The 27,080-nt window shown below is 34.2% G+C and overlaps 3 protein-coding genes across 4 annotated transcripts; 1 reads left to right on the top strand and 2 right to left on the bottom strand.

Moving 5' to 3' along the window:
- Positions 1–659: 659 nt before the first annotated feature.
- On the bottom strand, positions 660–2,302 carry LOC106376014 (growth-regulating factor 8). 2 transcript variants are annotated; one of them, XM_013816052.3, is made up of 4 exons: positions 2,067–2,302; positions 1,810–1,986; positions 1,388–1,694; positions 660–1,316 (listed from the first exon to the last, which is right to left on the bottom strand). In XM_013816052.3, the coding sequence occupies exons 1-4, from the start codon at positions 2,275–2,277 to the stop codon at positions 884–886; spliced, it is 1,128 nt and encodes a 375-aa protein (XP_013671506.2). In that variant the 5' UTR covers positions 2,278–2,302; the 3' UTR covers positions 660–883. The 2 variants fall into 2 exon arrangements, with proteins under 2 accessions (XP_013671506.2, XP_013671508.2); XM_013816054.3 differs by having other exon boundaries at positions 660–1,307.
- An 11,602-nt stretch (positions 2,303–13,904) lies between these two features.
- On the top strand, positions 13,905–17,995 carry LOC106376013 (probable lysophospholipase BODYGUARD 3). Its single transcript, XM_048744125.1, has 5 exons — positions 13,905–14,488; positions 14,959–15,326; positions 15,571–15,899; positions 16,027–16,232; positions 17,510–17,995. Exons 1-5 carry the CDS (start codon positions 14,217–14,219, stop codon positions 17,832–17,834), a joined length of 1,500 nt encoding a protein of 499 aa, XP_048600082.1. The 5' UTR covers positions 13,905–14,216; the 3' UTR covers positions 17,835–17,995.
- A 2,748-nt stretch (positions 17,996–20,743) lies between these two features.
- Positions 20,744–21,693, bottom strand: BNAC01G15960D. The gene is made up of 2 exons (XM_013814474.3): positions 21,163–21,693; positions 20,744–21,077 (listed from the first exon to the last, which is right to left on the bottom strand). The coding sequence occupies exons 1-2, from the start codon at positions 21,455–21,457 to the stop codon at positions 20,899–20,901; spliced, it is 474 nt and encodes a 157-aa protein (XP_013669928.2). The 5' UTR covers positions 21,458–21,693; the 3' UTR covers positions 20,744–20,898.
- Between the last annotated feature and the right edge of the window lie 5,387 nt (positions 21,694–27,080).

Below are 27,080 nucleotides of genomic sequence, written 5' to 3'. Positions count from 1 at the left end.
CCCTTGAATATGATGATTAGTCAAATGGATCGTTAATAAACTAATGGAAATATAACCTATGGTTTAGCTACACAGTCTTATATTTTTTTTATTAATTTATATTAAATTGTTCAAAATTTAATATAAATTGTCGATAAATGGCTTTCTGAAATTCAAAACTCAAACTTTTGTATATAAAAATATTAACAAATCATTAGTCAAACAATTGAACTAAAAAGGTTTTCACTACCATTAATGATTTTGATGCAGTATTAAAATACCAATGCGAAGTGATTCAGAAAAAAAAGATAAACTAATTGGGAAGGACCTATTTTCTGATCCTTCTATAAAAAAGATTTTAATTAGTAGTGTAAGCCTTTCTAACTATATTAGACTGGATAAAATTAGTTATGGCTCTTGAAATACATAATGAAATGAACATGAAGTGAAAAATCATTAAATAAGGTAATTCCTCTACCCAACCAAACAAAGACGTGAGTTTTCTTCACCCAAACCGGTTTATTGAACCGGAACTCATTTTGATTTATTTAATTCAAGTGTGCTAATCACTTTGAACTAGAATGCTGCAGGCTTGCTATCAACTTAGCTCTGTGTTTGTCTCTCCACCCAATATAATGATCTAGAATAGATTACTAGTAGTTTAATTAATAGATCTCCAGTGGTTTAAGTAAACCGGTGTTTCAAACACTTTTCCATCATAGAGTAGCGGTTTAAGCTTCTGCAAAATCCAACCACAAAAGCAAAACAAACAAAAGCACAAAGGTCTGCACAGTCTTTTCAGACAAATCACTGAGAACGGTTCACAATCTAAAAGATAGTTTTGATTTCTAATTACTAAACCGGTTTTTGACTTGTAAAATCACACAACTCAAGTCATTTTTATTTAGCCTGAGCTTCTGCTGCAGCTACTAGTAGTAGTGCTAGCACTTGGGTCGTTGGAGGCACCAAGAAACAGTGCTTCAGCCAATGGTCCACCTGGTGCTGTGTAACAAAGCCATGATGGTCCTTCATGACTAACCCACTGGTGCTGCTGGTTTCTTCTCCTCTCCGCTTCCTCCATGCCTCCACCTGCCATTGATAGTGTCAGAGAGCTTCCCATTGCTTCATCTTGATCCCCTTCTACGAAAAACCGCCTCGTCTCTTGGCGGTTTGGACTCAACAGACCCTCCAACGCTCCAAAGCTCTGGTCTACTAATGGCTCATTCTGCCTGAAGTTTAGATCATAATCAAATCCACGTTTAAGCTCTCTGCTTGGTCCAACCTCTGGATTTAAATTTGCATAGGCATCGTCTTCTTTCGTAAAACACCTGAACTCTCTTCACACATCAACCAATAAGTTTCAGTTATGGGGTTCAATGCTTTGACAAGAACGTAAGCAAACGTGTACCTATGATCATTTGAAAATGGATTAACGGGTTGTCCGTAAAGCTGAGGATAAGTCCCAGCATAGTGGCTACTAGCGTTCTTAGTGGTGCGAGTGTCATGGTGTTGAGATGATTCCACATGCTTTCTTGAACGAGGACGGCTCTTGTGCGTGTGTCTCTCACAGTATTTCTGATCAGGGACCGCGCTTCTAGAGCATCTCCATTTCTTCCCATCTGTTCTCTTGCACCTCCACGGCTCCATATCAGCCGCGTTGTTGCTTGCATTTGAAGTAATCCCCAGCTTCAAAGAACCTACTTTGGCCATTGCCACTGTCACCACATAGAACACATCAGATTCATATAGACACCATAAGTTCCAAGCATCCTATCCCTATGCATAAAGGATGATAACAAGAGAGATGAAGAACACATAGGGAGATTATACCATCTTGATGGTAAGTGTGGGAAGGGTGCTTGGGAAAGGGAGTGAGAAGCTCAGGAGGAACAGGAAGAGAAGCCATAATGTACTCATATATATTCCTCTGCCTCTCAAGCTCCTGCCATTGAGATTCACTGAAAGCTGCTGCACCTTCCTTCTCACTCATACTTCTTCCCATCTCCCCTGAGATATTTATTATCCACCAATTTCACAACAAATATTTTTTAATAGCTCAAAAGTCATAAAGGAGAGAACTTTAAAACCTGAGGAGCTCAAGGTGTAAAAAGGGTCTGCAGCTGCGAGGGAAGCAGAGAAGACAGGGTCGGTAACACCAGCGGAACCAGAGTAAGAGGAAGGCGATATATATGATGGAGATGGTATCATAACTTCTCTGTGGGAAGGTTCTACAACTCCAAATCCAAACCCACAACCAACAAAATCTTCCTTATTATGTTCTGCTCTTGTCCCCATCATACAAAATCTCTCTCTCTCTCTCTCTCTCTCTCTCTCTCTCTTTCTGTTATATCCACTCAAAACTCTCAACTCTATAAACCTTAAACACACATAAAACAGAAACAGAAACTCCTATTCCCACTCTTGCCTCTGTGATGGGACCTCAATAGCTTTATCTTTAAGACAGCAACAACACCCAAAAATTCCAAGATGGTAAAAAAAAAAGAACAGAGTCTTAGCCTAAAGTCCACAACATAAAAATGAAAACCTAAACAAGAACACAAAAGGCTCTCTCTCTCTCTCTTTCTCTCTATCCCTCACACTTATAAGATGAGAGGATGGGGAAGAAAATAAATTGGAGACTTATGTTATTAACAACATGTGAGAGGAGCGGTGCGGCTATTTGCGAGCCTTATGAGCCATGAAGCATTTTCTTTTTCTTATTTTGTTTCCTTAGTCTCTAACATTCGAACTTGTTTCAGAATACAGACAAAAATCTACATTAACTCTCCTCTCTCTCTCTCTTCACCCTGACACAGACGTTAGTATCCCACGTTGTCGTTTCCTTTCACTAACCCCCGTTAACTCTCTATCTTTTACTTCGACCTTAGGTAACGTCTTCTTCTTTTGTCTTCTTCTTCTTCAACCTCAATACCATTTGCGTTCCGTTAAGTAACGGTGTTATGAGATGTGTGTGTTATTTTTGCCATTGGACCCCACCACCACATCTCTCGTTTCCGTGAGAGCTTCTTCTCATTGGGGACCAGAGTCGGAGGGGATGTGATGCTCTAACTAATTTATCTTTCCTTCTTCGGTCACTTTTTTAGATTTTACTATATTTTCCACCCCTTTTTCTTTCCTTCTTTATCTTTTCGACCCCACTACATTCTTATCCGGATTAGTCCTCCACTAATCCTTTCTGATTTAGCTATATTATTGTGTGAAAAAAACTGATTATGTATATAAAAAGATTATATCTATTTGTGTACATAGGCTAATTCTAGTGTTATTTTATTTGTCGTGTAGGCTAATTCAAGGTGTTGAAATCGCATAGGACCACTCACTAATGAAATCCCATAGGTGGTTCATGTTTAATTTCTTACCAAAAGAGGATCATATTTTTTCAAGAATCTAAATTGATGCCCATACGTTTGAAAACTATGAATCACTCCAATTATATTACCTCATGAACGTTTATGTTAGGATTTGGCGACAGTCTACAGACCACCAACATGTTACATACTATATTGCCACGAGACTACAAATTCTATACAGATTCATTCAGTAATGTGGAAGTAAGTTTAGGAATGAGAATATAACCAACCTAAGGGATAAATCAAATAAAGTGATTTTGGAAGATGTCTTACCTGTTTTGGAGCAGATCTTGGCATCAAGTAGATTAGGTTTAGCGTTAATTTTTGGTATCCCCCAGGCTGTGGACTAACTATTGTATGATTGTAGCCTATTATTTTCTGTAAATGTAAATATAAATCTTATCAGAAAGGACTAAAACTTGTGGAGGATACAAGCAACAATGATAGACTCGATAGATAAAGAACGAGTTACCTCTCAAGAACATAATAGGAAAGAAAAGACTTTCCTGCGTTAGGAACCAATCACAAGACGCGTCTACCGTTGTTTGAATGACTAGAATTTTCCAACTTTGTCCAATTAAACTTGACATTGCAACAACTTTGAGAAACTGCGGGAAGAAAAAAATCTTAGTTGGTAATTACTAAATGGTATGATAATCCATGCTTTTACACGTGTTTATACACAAATGTTAAAAGCCCAACATGGGCCAATATAATAGTATTTTAGCTCAAGAAAGGCCCATTATTAGAAAGTCCATATACTGGCCTGTTTTACGACAAGTATTTTGTACCAATTTCACTGTTGCAACTACTTGCATGGTTTCAATCATCATATGTACAATTCACTATTTCACTTGTTGAAAATTCTAAAAACGTGGTGTACAATGCACCACTTGAATTTATAAATTTATTCAAACAATCAGAATTTCGTTTACGTGACAAAATATTTTTCAATTGTACTCTACAAAACTCTGAGAAGTCTTGGTCGTGTGACATGTAATCGTGGTGGAGTCATAGCTAATTGAATGTGATATCAATATTTATGTCATGGCATGAAAAAACAGATATCCGGACTTTGCCGCCTCTATATCATTTATCTTTCGTCATAAAATCTTTTTTTTTTTTTGCTAAATTGTAAATATTATATAAATGAAGAGAAGGTTTTACAAAAACAAGACCTTAAGTTTTGAAACATCTTGGCAAAAATAAAAGAAAAAACAAGATGAATCAAGAACATCCTATAGAAAGGACAGCAAAAGCTTTAAACTAACCACATCACCATTAGAGAAGTGAACTGCTTTGTGGATCTCCTAGAGGAGATTATATTTCTTATCTCCCTGTCAATAGCCCTGAAAACAGAGGAAGGAGGTAGATAAGCATTGTAATGGATTAGGTTGTTCCTCTGTTTCCATATCTGAAAGATGACGGCTTGAACAGCTAGCTTCTTTAGCAGAATCTTCTTCTTATCAGTGCCAGCCCTGATCCAAGATAGAAGCTCCGTCCAATCGACAAACATCTGAGAGGGGGGCTTGCATCTGATAAAAACATGCGACCAGATATCATAAGTGTAGCGGCAGGAGAGGAAAAGATGGTCTCTCGTTTCTGGAAGAGATGCGCAGAGTGGGCAAGTGTCTGGAATCGTTAGACCCCATGCTGCAAGTCTGGTCCTAGTCGGTAATCTATCATAGTTCGTCACCCACATCGTGAAAGCATGCTTAGGGACTGCCCCTTTGAACCACACAACGTCATGCCATGGTTGGTCAGGCTGTCTTGGCCTCAAGATCTCCCATGTCGTCTGAGAACTAAACACATTCAAAGGGTAATCAGTAGCTTGCCATTCGAATACATCATCAACATCAGTAGATAGAGGAAGAGATATAGTGGTTAAGTAAGTGTGCAAGTCCACTTCCTGCTGAGATCTTGGGTGAGGTAAGTTCCATCGTGAATGTGAGATAGCATCAGCCACTTTTGCTTCCTTACGCAACCTAAGCGCCCGCGGCCCTCTGCTACCTAAAATTTTGATTAATTGGCCTAGAGGAGTCCACACATCAAACCAGAAGCTGGCGTTGCGGCCATTTCCAACCACTGTCTTGCAAAATTGAATCGCTATGGGGCGAAGCTGAAGGATTTTCTTCCAATCCCATGAATCAGTTTGCGAAGGAGTAATTTCCCAAAACGAGCAGGTCGAAAGATGCTCAGTGGTGTGCCAGTCAGACCAAAGAGAAGGAGAGCGAGACAGCAGGAGCCATATGAACTTAAGACCCAGCACTTGGTTCCAGACTTGGATGCTTCTTATCCCTAGACCTCCTTCCTTCTTAGGGAGACAAACAGTGTCCCAAGCTATTTTGGCTATTCCTTTTTTCTCGATGTTCCCCGACCAAAGAAACCGAGCACATAAAGATTCAATAGCCGCTATACAACCCTTTGGCAGCATGAAAGTAGAAGTCCAGAAGTTGATCAAACCAAAGATAACTGATCTCAGCAATTGTAGTCTACCGGCAAAAGAAAGCATCTTCACTGACCACCCTTGAAAACTTCTGGTTATTTTGATCATCAGTGGCTCGTATTCGGAAATTTTCAACCTTCTGCTCACAAGAGGTAGGCCAAGATATCTAATGGGGAAGTTACCAGTAGGGAATCCGTAGCTTGCTAAAGCAGAGGATTCACTTTGGTCAAGACCCGCTGTGAATAGCTCTGTCTTCGTGAGGTTCATCTGCAGTCCCGACCACGAGACAAAATCATCAAGGCACTCAGCAATTCCATGTAAGTTGTTGCCACTACCATCGAAGAACACCATTACATCATCCGCAAACATCAAGTGGGAGATCTTTAAGGCCTCTGTTCTTGGGTGGTAACCAATTCTACCATCTTCATATCTAGAGAGGAGTAATCTAGATAAACACTCCATGGCAAGTACAAACAGGTAGGGGGACAGGGGATCCCCCTGCCTAATACCCCTTGAACTCTTGAAGAACCCACCAGTCGTGGCATTAACTGATACGGAGAAGGTTGTTGTGGTAAGGCATTGAGATATTAGATTAATATACCTTTCCGGGATAGCAAGAGCTCTTAGGGAAGCCAATATAAAATCCCATCTAACACAATCGAACGCTTTTCTCAGATCAACTTTGAGCATTCCTCTGGGTGTTATATTATGCGTGTTATATCCATTAACAATATCAGTCGCGAAAAGCACATTCTCTGCCAGAAGTCTGCCTGGAAGAAAAGCTGATTGGGACTTAGATACCATAAGCGGAAGGATTTCTTTCAGCCTGGACGCTAGGAGCTTTGCAATAACCTTGTAGACCGTGTTAAGACAGGAGATTGGTCTGAACTCCGATGAATGAGAGGCATTCGGGATTTTAGGGATCAGAGCAAGGTTGGCAGCGTTCCACTGCTTGAGTAGACTGCCAGATTTGAATAACTCTTGGACCGCTTCCGTTACTTCCGGACCTATCACAGCCCATGATGCCGTGAAGAACTCAGATGAATAACCATCCGGACCACCTGTTTTGTTTTTCGGTAAGGAGAAGAACACATCCTTCACCTCTAGATCAGAGAAACCCTTCTCAAGCTTATTAACTTGGTCCTCCGAGCACTTAAAATCAAACAACAGATCAAGGTCACTTTGAATGAACATTGGAGGCGATGACTGTCCACCCAAGATGTCAGAGAAGTAGAGAACACATTGATTGAGGATCTCCGGCGGCGAATCAATTCGCTCACCATTCTCATTTACAAGGTAGTGAATGTGGTTGAGAGCCTGCCTAGAAGCCGCATATCTGTGAAACAAACGCGAACTACCATCTCCGTAAGCCAACCAGTTAATTCTTGATCTCTGAAAGAAAAAAGTTGTTTCAGCGTTTGACAGCTCTTCCCATTCCTGCATTGCTTTAAGCTCTAGCTCAGCATTGGTTGTGGAGGGGGAGGCGAGCATAAGGTTTTGTCTTTCTAACAATTTTTCCAGTGCCAAAGCCGTCCTCTTCTCTATGCCTGAATAGTTCTGTTTACTGAAATCCTTGATCGTCTTCTTCAGAAGCTTTAGCTTACGGGAAACCCTTAACATAGCAGAACCAGTAACGTTAAACGAGAACCAGGAGTTGCAGATCATGTCAAGAAACACCGGACTCTGGGTGGTGAAGTTATAGAATCTGAATGGTTTCTTTGTTTTCACAGTGGAGGGGTCAAGTGTGATTGAAATAACCGCATGATCAGAGAACTCCGGACTGCCAAAATAAGTCACCGAGGAAGGGAACTCAAAGTACCAACCCTCGTTCACCAGAGATCTGTCCAGCTTTTTTGCTATCAGGTCATTCTTCCTTTTGTTCCACCAAGTAAACATGTTGCCTCTGAAGTTCAAATCATCAAGATTAGTATACTGTAAGCATTGGTTAAAGTCTCGCATTCTCTTGTCGAAGTTGAGTGAAGCCGGCTTAGAGTGTTCGGTCGGAGATCGAATCTGGTTGAAGTCGCCTAGTATTAGCCAGGGTTTATCGTCCAGACCGTGAGAAGTAGCCAGATCAGTGATCTCTGACCACAAAAAATTCCTCTCCTCATCTACGTTAGAAGCATAGACAGCAGAGATAAAGAACTTGGACTGGATTGATGGCCAAGTAACCTCCACCGTGATCATTTGAAGAGAAGAAGAGATTATATTAATCATAACCGAAGGATGCCATAAAATCTAAATTTTTCCTAGGGGAGAAAAATTATAATTACCTTCAGAGGACTAGCCCGGGAAAATCTCTGAGGTAAACTTATTCATCTTATGAAGCTTCACATGAGTCTCCAGGAGAACTCCAAAAAGGGGTGCACGCTTCCAAAACCATTTACGTAATCCGCTGCGGTGACTTTGTTTATTTAAACCGCGTAGGTTCCAGCAAAAAATGTCTGTCGACATAAGATTAGATGTTTTTGGGGCCCTTGCCCCGCTTTCCTTTTAGACCCGAGAATCTTTTCTTGTTCCGAACCAGTTCAAAGTCCGGCTCATGCTTACTGAATTCCCCCTCCTCAAGTTCTGAATCAGAGGACTCAACATCAGAAGAATCAGACTGCATTGCAGAGTGAGATGATCTCGAGGCTGCAGAGGCGCTTCGCGGAAACTGAGAACGAAGATACTCTGCTGTACCGCTTGGTTCGCCTCTAGCCATGTCTTTAGTGGTCCCCAGTTTAGAGTTGTGAGCAGTTTCCACCAGACTTGTGTGAGTTTGAGCAGCCACGTGAGGGGAGAGGTTTTTCCCTGCTAGTCGAGGGACAGGAGACTGCAATGCAATCGAAGAGTTATCCACTGGAGCCCAGGTTTTCTTTGCTCTCGACCTGCTTCTCCTCGTTTTCCTTCCTCTGTTATCTACTAGGGCTTTCGGACATTTGTTGGAAACATGATCTGAAGTGCCACATCTATTGCAAGGTTTCGGAGCTGATGGGCATCTTCTAGTAGCATGGCCTATTTCCTTGCAGAGCTCACAGACCGGAGGCATCCACGGGCTAAATACTAGAACTCTACTGATAAGCCCCGACTCAAACTGAACGTTGACAGCTTCTGGCAATGGTTTCCTTGGATCTATAACAGTAAAGACCTTTGACACTTCCAAATTTGTCTTGTTAGCAGTCGCTGGATGAAGGAATTTTGGATGACCCACAAGACCAGCTATCCTCTCAAGCGCATCTTCATTGAAGAATTGGAAAGGAACGTTGCGGAGTTCCAGCCATATAGGAGCTTAGGTGAGTTCCGGCTTGGTGGGTATTATTCCCGGCTCCCATTTATCCACAAACATAGTTTGTCCTTCAATCTGCCACAGCTTCTGTTTTATCACCCAATTTCTTGTTGATGCGTTTGGTATCTTAAACAGGAAGGAGAAAACCTTCCATTTTTGACACCGCAATGTCTCAATAATGTTTACTCCAAATCCCATTAACAATATTGTGAAGCGTGCCCTGAGAAGGAGGGTCTGAATAGAACTGACCAAGCACGAAATGATCCCATGATTTTCGATGCTTCTCAATCACAGAGTTGGGTATCTTGATACACGCTTCTCCTGAAGGCAGAGTGAAAGGTTCTCCCTTTTTGGACAATTGTCTCACTCCTTTGGCTCTATCACACCAGGTGTCCTTTGGAGTGACATTTGTGGTCTTAGGATCTTTGTTGAGGTCACTCGGATCTCGCAGGTCTGCTTGGGGCTCAGCCATTGCGGGAGGCTCCTCATCATTGACTGGGTTTAGCTTCTCCCTCTCACTGTTATGGTTGGTGGAGGCTTCCTTTTGGATATCTGGTGGCGAGCTCAAAGTGTTCTCTTTGGCTTCAGCAACAGCTAGTTGATCAGCAGCTACAGCGGATACCGTAGTCGCCGCGTCGTCTGGTAGTGGGATTGAGGAGCTCCCATCCAAAGAGACAGGACTCGACTCATTCGGGGTTGAGGAGCTCCTAACCAGTGAGGAAGGGCTCTGCTCAATCTGTAAGGTTTGCAAATCATCCTTGTGAGAAGTTGGATCTGTCAATTTGACGATCACTATCCTCTCAGAGGAAGATTCATTAACAGGGGAATTCCGATCTGAAGCTACATGAGTCGGTTGAGCATCCATCTTAACTGGAGGGTTGAGCTGGGCATCAGAAACTTTCTCAGTAGCCGGAGCGGAGGGATCTTCAGCATCAGTAACGGGCGGAGAAGACGACGGCGACGGAGCGGATTCACCTGGGGGGAGTCCGATGTCGTCGAGGACTTCGATGGAGAGGGTTTTTTGTGCTTCTTCTTCTGCTTCTTCATAAAATCTATTATTTTCATGTTTTGTAGAAAAACACACACACTTGGAATAACATTCGGAACTGAAGGAAACGAATTTACCTTGATGTAAAATGAAATACATTACCTTCGAAAAAAGTACCAAGTCGATTCATGCATGTCTTTTTTTGGGTAAATATGTTAGTTTGAAAACAGAGCTTTCATTTGCTTCCTTTTATTTCGGTAAAATCAATGAGCATAATAAAAAACGACGTCATTAAACGACGTCATTATGCATATGCACCAAATGCTCAGTAAATACGCTTTCCGACAACAATCATGTGTTTGTATGAATGCATCGAACCAATATTTAATGAGAGATGAAATCGAAATGAATATTCAATCCTATTATTATCTAACAGTACATGCATATTTGACCAAGCAGAACAATGTTTGAAGTATGAAAAACAGATGTCATGCATATCCCTTTGTACGGATCAGAACCTATCGATGTTCGACATGATGATCTGACTGATATATGATGAGTTTGGTAACATTTTAAACCAACCCAATGTAAAACTAGATTCTTTGTTTTATCTTCTGAATCATTCAGTTTCTCGCCAGTTGTGTACTTTTCTTACTTGAATATGGGAGAGTTGTCACGAGTTATTGTTTGGTCTTCTGATTTGGACATAGGAAGAAACACAGCGTATTACCATGTTTTTCTTTACTTCCTATATTGTACGTTGTGCATACTTATTCTCATTTATGAGCACCTAAAATCAGATAGTACTACGTATTTAAAATTCTCACTGAACACAAGTTTTGTGGATGCAAACAGAAGAGTTTGTAGGAAATAAAAAAATACAAGAGAAATTTAAGATCATTAGATTTTTTGGTGAAACAAAAACTTTGATTTTTTTCTTTAATAATGTAAATGAATTCATTGTAAACACAAGAGGCCCAACAACAGTTAAGAAGAATGAAGAGGAGATGGGCCGGCAACATCATAAGTCCACAACTCAGTCAAAGACTCCAACGGTTAAGTCAACAAGTCTCTCCTCACACGCCAAAGACAAACAGAGTACGGAGAAGACCATTAAGTTGCAGAATAGGTTCTGTCTGCTCACTGATAACGAGCTTTGATCTACTTTACAGCTACACAAGAATATCCTAGATTATATTCCATTAGGTCTAGTTAGTGTCTCGTGTATAAAAGATCCTAATGTGTAAACCCTAAACTTTGAGCAATGATAATGAATATTTGAGAAACATATATTTCTCTGTTCTTGCTTTTCTGTTCTTGTTCTGTCTATATGGTATCAGAGCTATTTCTTGGGGATTCAAGCTACATTCAGTGAGACTGGCTTGTTTCTCAATCAACAAAAATATGCCATTGATCTTCTTGAAGCTGCAGGTATGCTTGACTGTCAACCAATGCCGACTCCTCTACCATTACAGACCAGCGGAGTACCTCATCAAGAAACTCCATTCTCGGATCCTACTTACTTCAGGAGTTTAGCTGACAAGCTGCAATATCTCACTCTTACAAGACCAGATATCCAATATGCTGTTAATTTTGTGTGTCAAAAGATGCATATGCCAACACTCTCTGATTTTCATCTGCTGAAAAGGATACTATGTTATCTGAAAGGGACAGTATCGATGGGGATTAATCTCACTGCAGAGACAGATTCGACAATAAGAGCTTACTGTGACAGACTGACAGTGATTGGGCTGGTTGCAGAGACACTAGGAGATCAACTGGTGGCTTATGTACTTTTCTTGGCTCCAACATCATCTCATGGTCAGCAAAACGTCAAGATAGTGTGGCTAGATCATCAACTGAAGCAGAGTACAGAGCACTCTCTGATACTGCCGCTGAATTGTCTTGGATATCAGCAATGCTCAATGACTTCGGCATTCCTCAAACTGATCCAGCTGAAGCTTATTGTGATAATCTTTCTGCTGTTCATCTAACAGCCAACCCGGTTCTACACAAGAGGACTAAACACTTTGAGACACACTATCACTATGCAAGGGAGAGAGTTGCAAAAGGACTACTCATCGTCAAACACATCCATGCTACTCAACAGATTGCAGATATTTTCACTAAATCACTTCCCATACAGAGCTTTGTAGAGCTTCGTTTCAAACTCGGTGTGGATGAACCTCCCACCTCGAGTTTGCGAGGGGGTGTAAACACAAGAGGCCCAACAACAGTTAAGAAGAATGAAGAGGAGATGGGCCGGCAACATCATAAGTCCACAACTCAGTCAAAGGCTCCAACGGTTAAGTCAACAAATCTTTCTTCACACGTCAAAAACAAACAGAGTACGGAGAAGACCATTAAATTGCAGAACATGTTCTGTCTGCTCACTGATAACGAGCTTTTATCTACTTTACAGCTACACAAGAATATCCTAGAGTATATTCCATTAGGTCTAGTTAGTGTCTCGTGTATAAAAGATCCTAATGTGTAAACCCTAAACTTTGAGCAATGATAATGAATATTTGAGAAACATATATTTCTCTGTTCTTGCTTCTCTGTTCTTGTTCTGTCTATATTCATGGTGACCAAGTGGTTATAAAGTTCACAATGATGGAAATGTCTAGTCATCACTTTCAGATTTCATCCCTGGTTGTCAGCATGGATGTCTTAAATGAAAACAATAATACAGCTCTTCTACATTCCCCAAAATTAGCTTGGGTTAATGTCCATCTAGTATCCATATAGCTATAACAAACTCAATGTAATAAGATTATATATTTTCACACAAGAATGATTATGTTATTGAAAATAGCTATTATGTAGAATCAGCTAATATATAATTTTATTTTTAAATAAATTTTATTTATTACTTGTGAGAATCACATGGCTCGAATCTATCACGTCCACAAGCGGCATTGTGAAATAAAGTAAAAAAGTGATTGTTTATTGCAACCTCTACGTTGCTCTAAAAATAGATACAATTGCGTGTCATGAAACAAAGAATAAACGTTGTAATTGTAAGTAGTTAGATAAGAAAAAAAGGTTTAACAAATTTTAGTGGAACAAGAAATGATTATTATAATGAAATGGAAATAGAATGACGTAAAATAATACATGTAAAGGAGAAATATCAATGAAATGGGGATTCTACATGATCATATGATAAAGCCAAGTCATGGACTGGTTCTGCTGTTTCACAGGATGGTTCAACCACCATGCACCTCTTTTTCTTTGGACGTTTAATGACACAACCCACAATTCTCCTTTTTCACATCCTTTAATTTTGTATTTTAATTCTATTTGGTTACCTAGCTCTTTTATCTTCCTGATTTCTCATTTTTAAGTCTTTTTCGTACAAACTTTTCTGTTCACCTAAAGAATTTTCCACATTCGTCAAGAAATTGCTTAAAATTTTTCACTGCGTACAAATATTATTTTTATGTATAGAATAACATATATGTAAACAATTTATATATATGCCTTGTCTGTGCATACAAGTTACTAATTATAAGGAATCCCCAGTTTGTCACTCCCAACTTTATTCGCAAATTAGCAAAATACACTTAGTCTTGCACGCATTGACAATGGTATCTTTTGTGTTTTGTTGTTTTTTTCCTTTGAGAAAGTTTCGTTTTGTTTTATGTTCCATTTATCTTTATATGTAAAAGAAAAGTTAATCGGACTAAAGTCACCATCTTCCTATCAGTATACATAGAATTTTTGACAAACCCATATAAAGATGTCCAAAATGAACTCACCTCCACATACTGTTTAGCTAGTGTTTTAAATACTGGACCAGTTAAACCGGTGGATCCGTGACCCCTAAACAGTCGTTTTCGAGTGCCATGAATATTAATATATTATCTCACGTTATGACATCATATTTTATATTAACACGTATCATATATAGTCTATAAACTATATACATTCACACAACCCATAGATTTGTGTCTCTCCATGCCATACACTCCTCTTCTCAACTCCCAAATAGAAAGGGAAATAGAAAGGCAGCTTATTTATATTATATAAATACATTGCACCACTATACAACACAATTCGACTTCATCCATGGATCTCTCTTCTTAAACTCCCAAATATATAAAGAAGAGTTGTATATTTTTCTAAAAAGTTATAATACTCTCTAAGCTTTGTTGAGCCATGGCTGTGATGATGACAAGAAGAGCAGTTACCGTAGCAGGTAGATGGCTTAATGAAGCCGTTAGCTTCCTTGTTTTCTGTCTCTTAGACATCGTCGATTCATTACTTTGTCTCGTCTACAAAGTAGCAGACTATGTTTTCGAAGCCGAGTGGAAGCCTTGTTATTGTTTATCGGCCAAGGAACCCATCACGGAGACTCGAGGAAAGATTCTCTTGTCTCACAATAATGGCGTATCTAAGATCCTTACCCTTTCTCCGCTTCAAGAACTCAGGTATCCTTTGTCTCTTTATGTATTTGTTGATTAAAGCAAAATGTATCAATATCAGAATTGTCCAAGTCCAGAATGTATTAATTTACATAAAACAAAAGGATCTTAATGTAGCTTGTGTTTATATATATAGGAAAAAAATGATTAATTATTATGTATATATAATTAAAATTTGTGTATAATACCTGTTTTTTCTTGTTAAAGGTATAATACGTGTTTAAATATCATTACATGTAGTGTTCCCGTTTTACCCAAAGAAAACCCTTATCATTTATAATTTATTACAAACTTTTACAAGTTAAATACTCAATTTTTTTCATAACCGACTCATGATATATGTCCTCCGTTTCTCTATATAAATTTCAAATTGTTACCTTGAGCCAAATTTTTGCCGTAGGGGTTGAAAATTATAAATTTACGTAGGTTTAGTAACTGAACCGGTCGGTATGATAGTCCTTTTGGTTTTCTTGTAGCGGACGACGTTCCAAGATTGAGCTGGAGGATATCTCCGAGACCCTTTACACACGTCCTTCTCTTCTTTCCGACCTCTCCGTTACCGAGCTCAATAAACGGTTCGTTAAAGTTTCTCCGTCCGACTCCGAGTGTAGCCACCATCATTATGAGAAGACTTTAACTAAGAACAAACGGAGGAAAACGATAACAAAGTCAAGCTTGACGGTGAACTTCACGGTCGTTGAGATGCTCCGGGAAAAGATCAGACCGCAGAATTTGAGCCACGATGTCTCTCGATGGTCGGATTGTGATTGTGGGTTCTGTACGTCATGGGCCTCTACTTCCGACAAAGATCACTCCCTCTTTGTCAAAACTCAAATACCAAAAGGTTATAAGTTCACATCTTTATTTGGTTTAAGTTCTTGTGTGTGTGTCTTTAACTTTATGCATTCGCATGTTATTTTTTTTAGCAAAAGTTTAGTTAAACTGTTGTGCTCATTTATATATACTTATCAAACCTTCTTTATTCATAGTTTTCATTGGTTTTTTAAAAAATAATTTGATTCTGTTTAATTTGTAAACGCTTTTACTCAATTTCTAGCGTTTTGAAACAATCGGATTCATTAAAACAGGGATACCAGCGAAAGAGGATGTCTTGTTCATCCATGGTTTCATATCTTCATCAGCGTTTTGGACTGAAACGGTGTTTCCAAGCTTGTCGGCTACATCCTCAGCTTATAGACTTTTCGCGGTGGATCTTCTAGGATTCGGAAAGAGCCCTAAGCCAGCTGATTCACTCTACACGTTGCGAGAACACGTAGAGATGATCGAAAAATCGGTCTTACACAAACACAATGTGAAGTCTTTCCACATTGTGGCTCACTCTTTGGGATGCATTTTGGCCCTTGACCTCGCGGCTAGACACGGTGATCTAATCAAGTCGCTCACCCTCCTTGCTCCGGTGAGTTCATTTAGTAAGAAATATTGAAATTAATAAAAATGCAATATTATTAGTTTGACAAAAAAAAACATATAAGAGATGTGAAATAAGACTAATACAACACGTGTGCATGTGTACGTGTGGGCAGCCGTATTATCCGGTACCGGTGGGAGAGAAGAAGCCGAGGCAGTACGTAATGAAGAAGGTGGCGCCGAGGAAGGTTTGGCCGCCAATAGCTTTAGGAGCGTCGATGGCTGCTTGGTACGAACACATTAGCCGTACCATCTGTCTCCTCATCTGCAAACACCACCGTCTTTGGCAGTTCCTGGCTAAACTCTTGACCCGTAATAACAGGTTTTATTTCTTATCATTTATTTTCATTTTATTAATTATCATTTGCTAAAGAATTGGAAAAGATATATAGAATTTAAAATTCAACAGATCCAAATATTAAGTCTCCCTACTTAATTAGTACATAACCTTTATCGCTCAAGAATGTTGGTGGTTTTGTATGGTATGTTTTAAAACATAGTGATCTTAAAAGTTAGGTTTACTCCAAACTTAAGAATATTTGTTTGTTTAAAGTTTATCAACTTTATTTTGAGTTTAGAATCATATTCATTTGATAGGAAACAATCGAGGGCTAATGTAGCTAGTTGCTTTCATCAGTTACCAAGCCACCTCGAATGAACTAAATTTACTTGCAAATTTAATTCGTAGCCGTATCTGGTCGCTGGCAATTTAATGTCAACTCACTTAGGATTATTATAACCTTAACTCAGCAAATAATATATATATACAAATTTAGATAAAGTACAATTACACGTGGTGTTAACGTGATCCACAAGTTACATCTAATAACCAGATATAGAGAGCCACGTGTTTTGACATGTCAATAGAATATCTTCGTTCATTGGAGACTAGCCCTAAGAAAACAGAGGCTTAGGCAACCTAACTAGACTTAGTTCTATGCTAAATTTTAACTTTCCAACCTAAGTACTCATGACTATGTATGAAGAAATTTATATACTTTTGAAATGTCTAGGTTGGTTGATCCACCGATTTTAGTGACATGTCTATATAGAATTTTCAGGACTATGTTGTATAGATTCTAATATATGAGAATCTAAAGTAAAAATGTATGACTAGAAATAATGCTCACGTCCAACCAAAACAACCAACCTTCAATTCTAAATTGAGAAGGGAAATTGGAAGGAAAATGCATCCGATCGGTGCGACAAGATACGAGTTTGAGTAAAAAAAATATAACTATGGTTTTTCAGTTGGAAAAAACCTAAAATTCAATGTAAAATGCCAAGTTTAATAGGTAGAAAATATAGAGGTTATATCTTCCATGCAGACACTAGCACTTTTCAATGTTGCAGGCTTGTAGCTAGTGTATATGCTGGTTTATTTTATTTTTAAAATAAAATGTTAAATTTGATTCAAGAAAAAGAAAATATATTTTGATACAGCTTATGCAATTGGTTTATGACTCTTTCCAAAATAAAATAAGATATAGGACATCTACTATGTTCTCACTACTTGTATATGCTGATTTATTAAAAAAGTAAGTACTACATTTTGATATAATCTAATCTATTGTTCTGATAAGAAAATTCTCAATACAGGACAGTGAACTTTTTAATAGAAGGTTTTATGTGTCACACACACAACGCAGCGTGGCACACTCTACACAACATTATATGTGGAACAGGAAGCAAACTTGATACGTATCTGGATGTTGTACGAGATAAACTCAAGTGTAATGTGACTATCTTTCACGGAGAAAAAGACGAGCTCATCCCCATCGAGTGTAGCTACAACGTCAAACAGCGGATTCCTCGGGCACGTGTTAAAGTTATTGAGAAAAAAGATCATATCACAATGGTCGTTGGGAGACAGGATGAGTTTGCCAGAGAGCTCCAAGAGATTTGGAAGACTTCATCTTTCTGAAAGTGTGTTCTATTAAAAATTGTGATCGATCATCAGTTGATCTATGTGATTGGTTGATAAATATATTTATTAAGTTTGATAATTATAAATTAAGGAAATCCTTATGTACTTAGCCATGAGAACAAACCAGTCGTATCAAATAATAATTTTCACTTATGTCTTTTTTTGGTGTAATTAAGTTTTCACTTATGTTTACGTATGCTAATCAATTCATCTTATTCATAAATGTTCTAATTTAAGTATTCCGTGTAAACAGAAAGTGTGATTTGTTATGTATCCGTTTGACCGTCTAACACACAAACACGCACAAATATATATTTTCTGTGATTATCGTAATAGCATTGTGTTTCGTTGAACCGTAGGATGCTACAAAAATATGTGTGTAGTTTTTCCATATATTTAATATTCATACTTTTTGAATAGTTTATTGAATCATGAGTGAGAGCGCCTCCATTCTTAAGAGCATCATTAGTTATTATTACTTATTAGTCTCTCAAATGGGTATCTAGACCTTATTATATCAATATTTAAAGTAGTTTGATTTTTATAAATAAATTTAATCTGTAGAAAATAGGTGTATCAATTAGAAATCGCATGTGGATAGTTAATCTTTCAAGTTGTTTCCAGAGTTTTTTTGGGAAGAACTGATTTTTCCATCTCTTGTGTTTCTAATACTTTTTTATGTTATGAAACATACTTAGAGAAAAAAAAACTTACTTAGAGACCGTCAATGCTGATGGCTTAAAACTTACTTAGGTATCAATATCTAAAAAGTAATAGTTAAAATTTGAAAAAGCAAAAGAACTGAAAGATGCTCTTATAAAAGTATATCAAGTGAGATCTCCCAAAATACTCTTAAAGTATTTTATCAGTTGGTGGTTGAATTAATTTTCTAATTAAAATTAAAATTTAACTATTTATCAACAATGCTTTAAAGTGATATTTTACACTTCAGATACTCATCGTTAATGTTGCTCTTAGAGCTTGGGTGTTGATTTTTTTTAGTTTCATAAGACTTTCGGTATTGATAGAATCTTACGTGTTAAATTGGAGGTTTAAATCAAAACCTAAGACACTTTCTAAGAGCATGTCCAAAGGAGTATCTAAAACAATTCTAAATGATGTATCTAAATATTTATGTGATTAAATTTAAATCAAAAAGACATAATTTAGATAGATAATAGTTCTACAATTGGAGGTTTTGGATCCAATTCTAAATGACATGTGTCATTTTGTGAGAGATGGTATTTAAAAAAAAATGTTCTTTGTATATGTTATATGTTTTTATGTCAAGTTAGTTTAAATTTTATGTAATTCAATAATTATAAGTTTTTTTTATTATAGAGTGTTATGCAAGTAATCAAATCTCTTATTACAAATTTTCAAATTTTTGAAATTTAAAACTTTTAATTGGTTCTACCATTAGAGTGGCTAAAATTAAACAAGTATCTAATTTTTTTAATTTAATTATTTTCACTTAAAAAATTGATTTAGAACTCTAATAGTGAATCTATTGTTGGAGATGGTCTTATCTCAAAAATTTAGAAAAGAAGATAAAATAAAATAGAAAAGTCAAAAGTTTCTCTGCAGATTTTTGTTTTGAGATTTATTTTCGTAATTTTTTCTGTGGCATATCTTCAAACATTAAACAACAAAAAAAAAATTCGTGAGTAGTGAGAAAGCTTTAAAAATCGCAAAAGAAGTGTACGGTATAAAGCATAGATCTAAGGTTATTTGTATCTAATCAAATACCTTTAATATACACAACTACGGTATTCATATAATGAAAGAGAGATACAACATATCAAATTAAAACTTATATAGTACTGATATCTTTAAAAGCAAACACATTATAAACTACATGAAGAGAAAAGAACGAAAAAGTATACGAAATATCATATTAAAATATTTAAACAGAATATACATTACTAATGTTTCAACTTATTTATAGGAAAAATTGGCCAACTACATAAAATTGAAATGAACATAGTGCTAATGAATTGCAATAATTGAAATGAAACAATACGGAAACAGCTGTCTGAGAAAAAATTAAAAAAAATAGACCACATTTATATATGAGAATTTATTAAACAATAAATTTAAAACAAAAAAAATAAACATTTACATATACATATACATGTGAATGATTAGACGAAGTACTGGAAGTGGGTGGGTCAGATTGGTTGAACAAATTTACCAATATTAATGAATGTCTTGTACCCATCTAACCATATTATTCTGCTACTTTAAAGCTCTGCAGGCATGTCCATATATTAAATTAATGTGATCGGGCGCTCGACGTATCCGTAATAGGTAGGGATAGGGAAGGCCCTCACCATTGATAACGGACGTTGAGTCCTTCACGTTACAACAACAAAAAAGAAAGCAAAATATCGAGTTCATTTTTAGAGTTTTAATACAAAGAAGTATCTGTCTGACACACAAAAAAAAACAAAGAATCTAAAATTGCACTAGAATATTTAAGACTTCCATAACAACGAATCATTAGTTGTTTTGACAGCGAATCATTAGTTGTTTTGACGGGATATACGTTTTAAGCATTTCCAACCCAACCGCATAAATTACTGCCAAATAGAATAAAAAATGCAGATATAAACAAAAAAAACATTATTCTATTTATAAAGTAATGATTGTTTGTTTGTTTATGACTGTATTTTCTATTCTATTTTGCACTAAATAATCATATTATTTTTCTTTAAATAATCTTCTCTTTACGTGAATATACCTGTTCGTAAGTATATGGTTTGCAAATTACTAACATTGGGTTTCACCGTCGACCATGTGAGGACTTTCGATATTAATCCACTCATGAAATACTCTTCGAATAAATAAAATTTTTGAAGGTAATAGTTGAATTAGTTTTATCGATTTCAATTATAAATTGTCCATTGCATTTCAAATCTTATTCCACTTTATAATCATCAAAATAAAAATTTAGTAATTGCAGTGAAGCAACCTTACAAGAGTACAAATATTAAAATAAAAACAAAGGCAACTAGAATATAATAATAATAATAATAATAATAATAATAATAATAATATTTTATTTTTTGGGATTCTCCAAGTAAAAGTTGCGCTTCTCTTCCTCGTCCATGAATGCGGTAACGTGATACGACTTGCCGATTCCCATAGGAGTCTTGAAGTAAATCTTCTTGCTCTTTGGCTCCTCCATACTCATCTCCGCAATCGGTACCCACATAAACATCTGCTTACTCTTCACGCCTATACACAATATACCCACAATTACATATACATAATAATTAAAGCCATGATTCCATATGTATAATTACATAAAGGAGTACAGTACCTGTCATCTTCTTCATACAACACTTGTCGATATAGGCGGTGACCTCAAGACCGTAGGAAACGCGAGTGTTGGTGCCTTCGAAGAAATGTTCATAAGGGGTGTTTTGCTTCATCCACACGTAACCCGTGTCTCTAACTCTTCCACACTCAACGAGGTTCTTCAAAGGCATCACACCTTTTGGAAACCCTAGCTCCTCTAGAAGCTCCACCGACTTCTTGTAACACTCCTCCGCCCCATATACGATCGTAGCTCCTGCTCTCTCTCCTTCAACCACCACGACTTCCTCGCTCGCCATTTGATCACGAGAGTATAGAATTCTGCAAGAAAATTTGTATATGTTTTCTTCGAATATGATGAAGAGGAAATTAATATATCGTTTGTGGTGAGGGGTATGACAATTTAAACGAAATTAAAAAAAAGAAATGAACAAGCAGATGGGATAGGTAGTTGAACGGTGGGATCTGTGGGTTATTTATTTGTTTGCCTAATTCTTTCTCTTGTTTCTTTCCTGTGGTTCTAGTTCTTGGTTGGTACCTAATTGTCCAATAATATATCTTTTTTTTGTTAAAAGGGAATAATATTAAATACCTTTTTATTAGAAAAGTCAAATTAGTCATGTTATTGAGAAGATCATGATCATGCATACTAAGAGAGACTTCTTGGATTAGGTATTTAAATTGAACAAAACATATACATAAAAATTTATGTTATTATATATCAGTGATTTTATTTTCATTTTTTTTACTTTCATTGAAATCTAGTATATTTTGTTTTATAATTTTTAAATACAAATTAATATCGGGATCTTTAGTCAATAATTTTGTTAGTAAGTTATAAAGGTTTACAAAGTTTTAATGATATACTAGATTTCGATCTGCGTTTCGAAAGCACGGATTTTTTAGATTATAAACGATATAAATTAGAATTTTAGCATAAATTATTGTAGATCCATTATTGAGTATATTATATGGTATGACATGTTATGATATATGGTATAATATGGTCCGGATAATAATGTAAGATGGCATGGTATAATATGGTGTATGATATATGATCACTCATTTTAATAATTGATATATAATTATTGTAGGTCCATTACTGAGCATATTATATGGTGTATAATGTTATTGATTATTAACAACTATAATGTTGGGTGATAAAATATTTTTAGAGTCATACTTTTATTTATCATTAACAAGTCATTGTAGGATCACTTAAAAAGTTAGGTACTATGACATATTTGATTATTTACATTAATAATACACTAAATATAAATTTGAATTTTATTTTTTAATTATAAATACTGTTGAGAAAGAATTTACGTCAAAATTTAAATATTTTTATAAAATAACATATTAATTAATTTCGTAATTAGTAATATAATATTTTTATAAATCAATGTTAACTAAAATTTTATTATAAAACAAAATAAAATTTATATACTATTTTTATAAATTCTATAATTATATTCTGTATTATATAAAAATAGAAGTTTAAAATGTTTTATTTAAATAAATTATCATTCATAAATTAAAATGGGTTGAAATAATTCGTAAACTACATAATAGTTTTATACAAAATAAATTTATTAACATAGGTTAAACTTTTATATCTACAAGTATATATTATCTTTTAATTTATTTTAAAACTCTCAACAATATATTTTTAAAAATGTTTATATACAAAAAATATAATAGTATATAATAATCTTTAGTTCATACTATTTTAAAAATATGTTATTAGAAAACTATAAATTTTAGTAATTCATTTAAAATATTAATGACAAATCAAATTTTAATTATATTTTTTTAGTTATAACAAAATCTGTTAAGAAAAATTTAGAAAATATTACCAAATATTCAAATAGTTTTTAATAAAATAATATATTAATTTACTAACAAAAACAAATTCAAAATTCATGTAATTTTCTAAACTAAAAAATAGTAGTGTAATTTTTTAAAGTTTTCTTAACAAAGTATAAAATTTTGAAAATAAATATTCAAATTCAAAATGATAATATTTCAAATTTTACAAAATATAAAATCATAGATAATAAAAAATAAAAAATAAATTTTTGAAATGCACCACGAAAAAACAAAGTATGTATGTTGTTAGAATTAAAGCAATCTAATATTTTGAAATCTTAATTAAAAATAAAAAGAAAACTTAATATCATAACATCCAAAAAATATTCTTATCAATAAAATTTACTAAAATAATATGATAGATGCTACTATGTATAACGTTTACTAAAATAATAGGGCTATATTATTTAAACAAAAAAATGTTTTATTTATAAATCCCGTAAAATACTAAAATAATATATGTTAAAGTATAATTTCTTAAGCACAACATGTAAATATAAATTATCTTAAACATTTGGTTTTAAAAAATTATTATAAAAAATGCATAAATTAAAGAAAAAAAACATATTTGAAGGAGGTATCTATTTGATTATTTCATATTGTTATTTATTGTATCTAACTCAAAAATATATTAGTAAGTAATAAAAATTAATAATAAATCAAAATGTATTAAAAAAATCACTATATATTAATAATGCCGAATAAGAAATATAAAAATAATATTATAGAATAACACAATATAATTCTCTCAAATAGCATTTTTTTAAGTTTTTGTCACAAAATAATTTTCAAGAAAGAAAATGACCAAAATAGCCTATTTTTATTTGAAAATTTTAATTTTTAATTTTTAATTTTTAAAAATTTGAAACCCTATCCCCAAAATCCCACCCGCTAACTCTAAACCCTAAGTCTAGATTAGTTAACCCTATGGTAAAATTACATTTTTACCCTTTAATAAAATTTATTTTGGTCATTTTATTCATTGAAGGCTATTTTGTGATACAAACTTAAAAATAGCTATCCTATAGAATTTTTCATATATAATACTAAAATATAAATTATATATTTAAAATATTTGTAATAATATCAAATACATTTATAAAATAAAAAAATATTTGCACGGACGTGCGGGTTAAAATCTAGTATTTGTTAAAATAGTCATTTTGTTGTTATTCAAGGTAAAATAAATGGATCAGTATAAAATTCAGCATAATATCTTCACCTTATTCGGATATAATTAGTAAAGATTCGTATTTGTTGATTGTTAATCACGTGAATGTAGGAAAACATAATATAATTTAACAAAATATCTAATACAATTATTTTTAAAATCATGTATAATACTTATTCAAAACACGTAGATAGATTTAAAAGTTCACAGTCCCAAAATATCATCATTACGGAATAATATATTGATTTAGGGATATAGTTCTACGATGATATAGAAAATAATGTATACAAATACATTACCGCGAAGCACGTGGCCAGTGTGGTATTCACATGGGCCCCCCACCCCTCCAGGTGGAAACACCTGGGTTATCAAAAAAAAAAAAAAAAAAAAAAAAAAATGTATACAAATATCAATTATGTGTATGCCTTTTTCAGTTACAGATTTTGATATTACATGCATGAAATATTTTGGGGATGAGAATAAGTATATGCATCATGTAAAGGTAGCGTCATAGCTTCTTCCTCGGCAATAATCTGAACATAAAAACATTCAAATGAGTATGTACTCCTTATCTGAAGTTTGTCCTCGTTCGAGTTTTTGACCTCACGATGTAGCTTATCAAGGATATCAAGAACATAGGGATGATATATGTTATCTCAGCTTCAACTTAATTTTGTATGTTTTTCATAAAATGATTCAGGTTGATTGCGTTGATATCAAATGTGTATTGAATAACGATTAACTGTAAATGTGGATTTTATAAAATGTAATATGATTTAATTGTTGCTTTTTATCATTGTTGTTTTAATAGGGGTTAATTATAAAATAATATTTTGTTGTATATAATAGGTTGGGGTAAAAATGAATAGGTGTAACATTTTTTTATAAGTAGATTGTTAGAATGATTATGTTTTAATAGTATAGACTAGATTTTGATCTGTGTGTCGAAAGCGCGGGTTCTCTTCCGATAATAACAATGTTAGATATAAATTAATTTTATGGTTGTGATGTACATTATTAAGTTACAAAGTCGTATTATATCAAAGAAGAAAATGATTTTATGTTTAAAATTAAATAAATTATCAATTAGTTTATTTGAGATTTTTATGTTCACTTTTATTTTACAACATAGTCTTTATATTTTGTGTATATTTTATAAGAGTTACATTTGTTAAGTTGATGGGACATGAGATTTATTTAGTATAGATATGTAGGGTTGTTAGTTAATAATTTTTATCAGTATTTTTGTACATGACCGAAACCATAGTTAAACCGAAAAATTCAGTGATCTATGTATAGTCCGGTTCGGATTTGGCTAAAACATAATAAGTAAAAATTTTAAAATTTGGTAAAAACTCAAAAGCCCATCATTAATCTAATGGTTGACCCGATAAAAACCTATATAAATTTGATGGTATTTGTTTTAGAAATAATCATATACTTTTTAATAGTATATTAATTTGAATAAACTATTTGATCTGTGATTCTTTAATCTATACTTTAAAAAAAAAAAATATTTTGTAAATGGATTAATTAACTTTATATTTATTTATCGGGACCAGTTTAATTATGAATATAAATTACGTATATATAAATATAACTGAATTTTTATTTAATATTCTATAAATAAAAAATGAATTAATGTTCATTTATAATAGTATTTAATATTTATTACAAATTTTATTATTTAAAAGTAAATATCAAAAATAAATATATATTTTATTTAAATATAAACTATTAAAAATATTATTAAGTGTAATCTTATAAAAAAGATAATTAAGAATCTTTTAGATATTTTAATTTGAAAATAGTAAAATAATATGTTAGATATGGTATATATTTAATAATAACTAAGTTAGTTGGAGGAGAAATAATAAGAAGTTAAATTGATGTAGTGATCCAACCTAGACTATTTGCAAGTTTATGTTTTAATGGTATTTTGATTAGTGAGAGGAGTAAACAACATTTTCGAGTTTACTGGTGGATTTATTTTAAACATCCTCAAATCCAAATGGATTTATTTGGTTTTGAAATAGGGTTTTACTGGACTTGATACGACTTTCCAAATAATTAGGATATTCTTTAAAAAGTGTCACATTACATGGACAGTTGAAACTTGAAATATAACAAGCTATACGGGCGGGATGAAAATTTAAAAACAATTTAAACAGTTAGAATGAATGTTTAACATAAATTTGTATCATATAAAAATATACATATCAGTTAAATATTATACATGTTAATGTATTTGAATACTAAATAGACTATGAAGCTACCAATATTTGCTTTGATTAGGGATATTTGCTTGTTTTGATTACTGTTGAATGAACTATGTAAATTAAATTAGTTGATAAGCTGTTAGTACAAAACTATATGTCATGTCTTGGGATTTTTGCTCTTATACGATCTTTCTTTTGAGGTTGGGACGTTCATCGGGTTTAGTTGTACGTGGTTGTTGTTTTGATTAAGTTATTTAAAGTAGTTTTCTTTTCATGGTTATATACATGCATGTTTCCTTTTTATTTATTTGGCCAAATATTGGAAATTATAAATATACTCTACCACTAAAAATATTTCTATGTATATATAATTTTTTAAAAAAAATTTATTCAATGTCTATTCCACCTTGATTAGGACAATAAGTTGAACATATCTTAGACCACAAATCATAAATATTCTCAGTCTTATATAATTTGTTCTTCAAGTTATTGTTACTTTTATTTCCTTTTATACATTTCTCTTAATATTTATTTATGCATCCATAATATTTTTTAAAAAGGATTTTTCATTAACTAATGTATTTATTGTAGTTTTAAATATATTATAGTTTTCGTGCACTTGATTAAAAAAATTTAGCGTTGGTGGTATTTGAAGTGGTTGAG

Source organism: Brassica napus, chromosome C1 (genome assembly GCF_020379485.1).
Source record: "Brassica napus cultivar Da-Ae chromosome C1, Da-Ae, whole genome shotgun sequence".
Lineage (NCBI taxonomy): Eukaryota > Viridiplantae > Streptophyta > Magnoliopsida > Brassicales > Brassicaceae > Brassica > Brassica napus.
The sequence above is the reverse complement of the archived record's forward strand: the minus strand, read 5'-3'. Positions and strand labels throughout refer to the sequence as shown.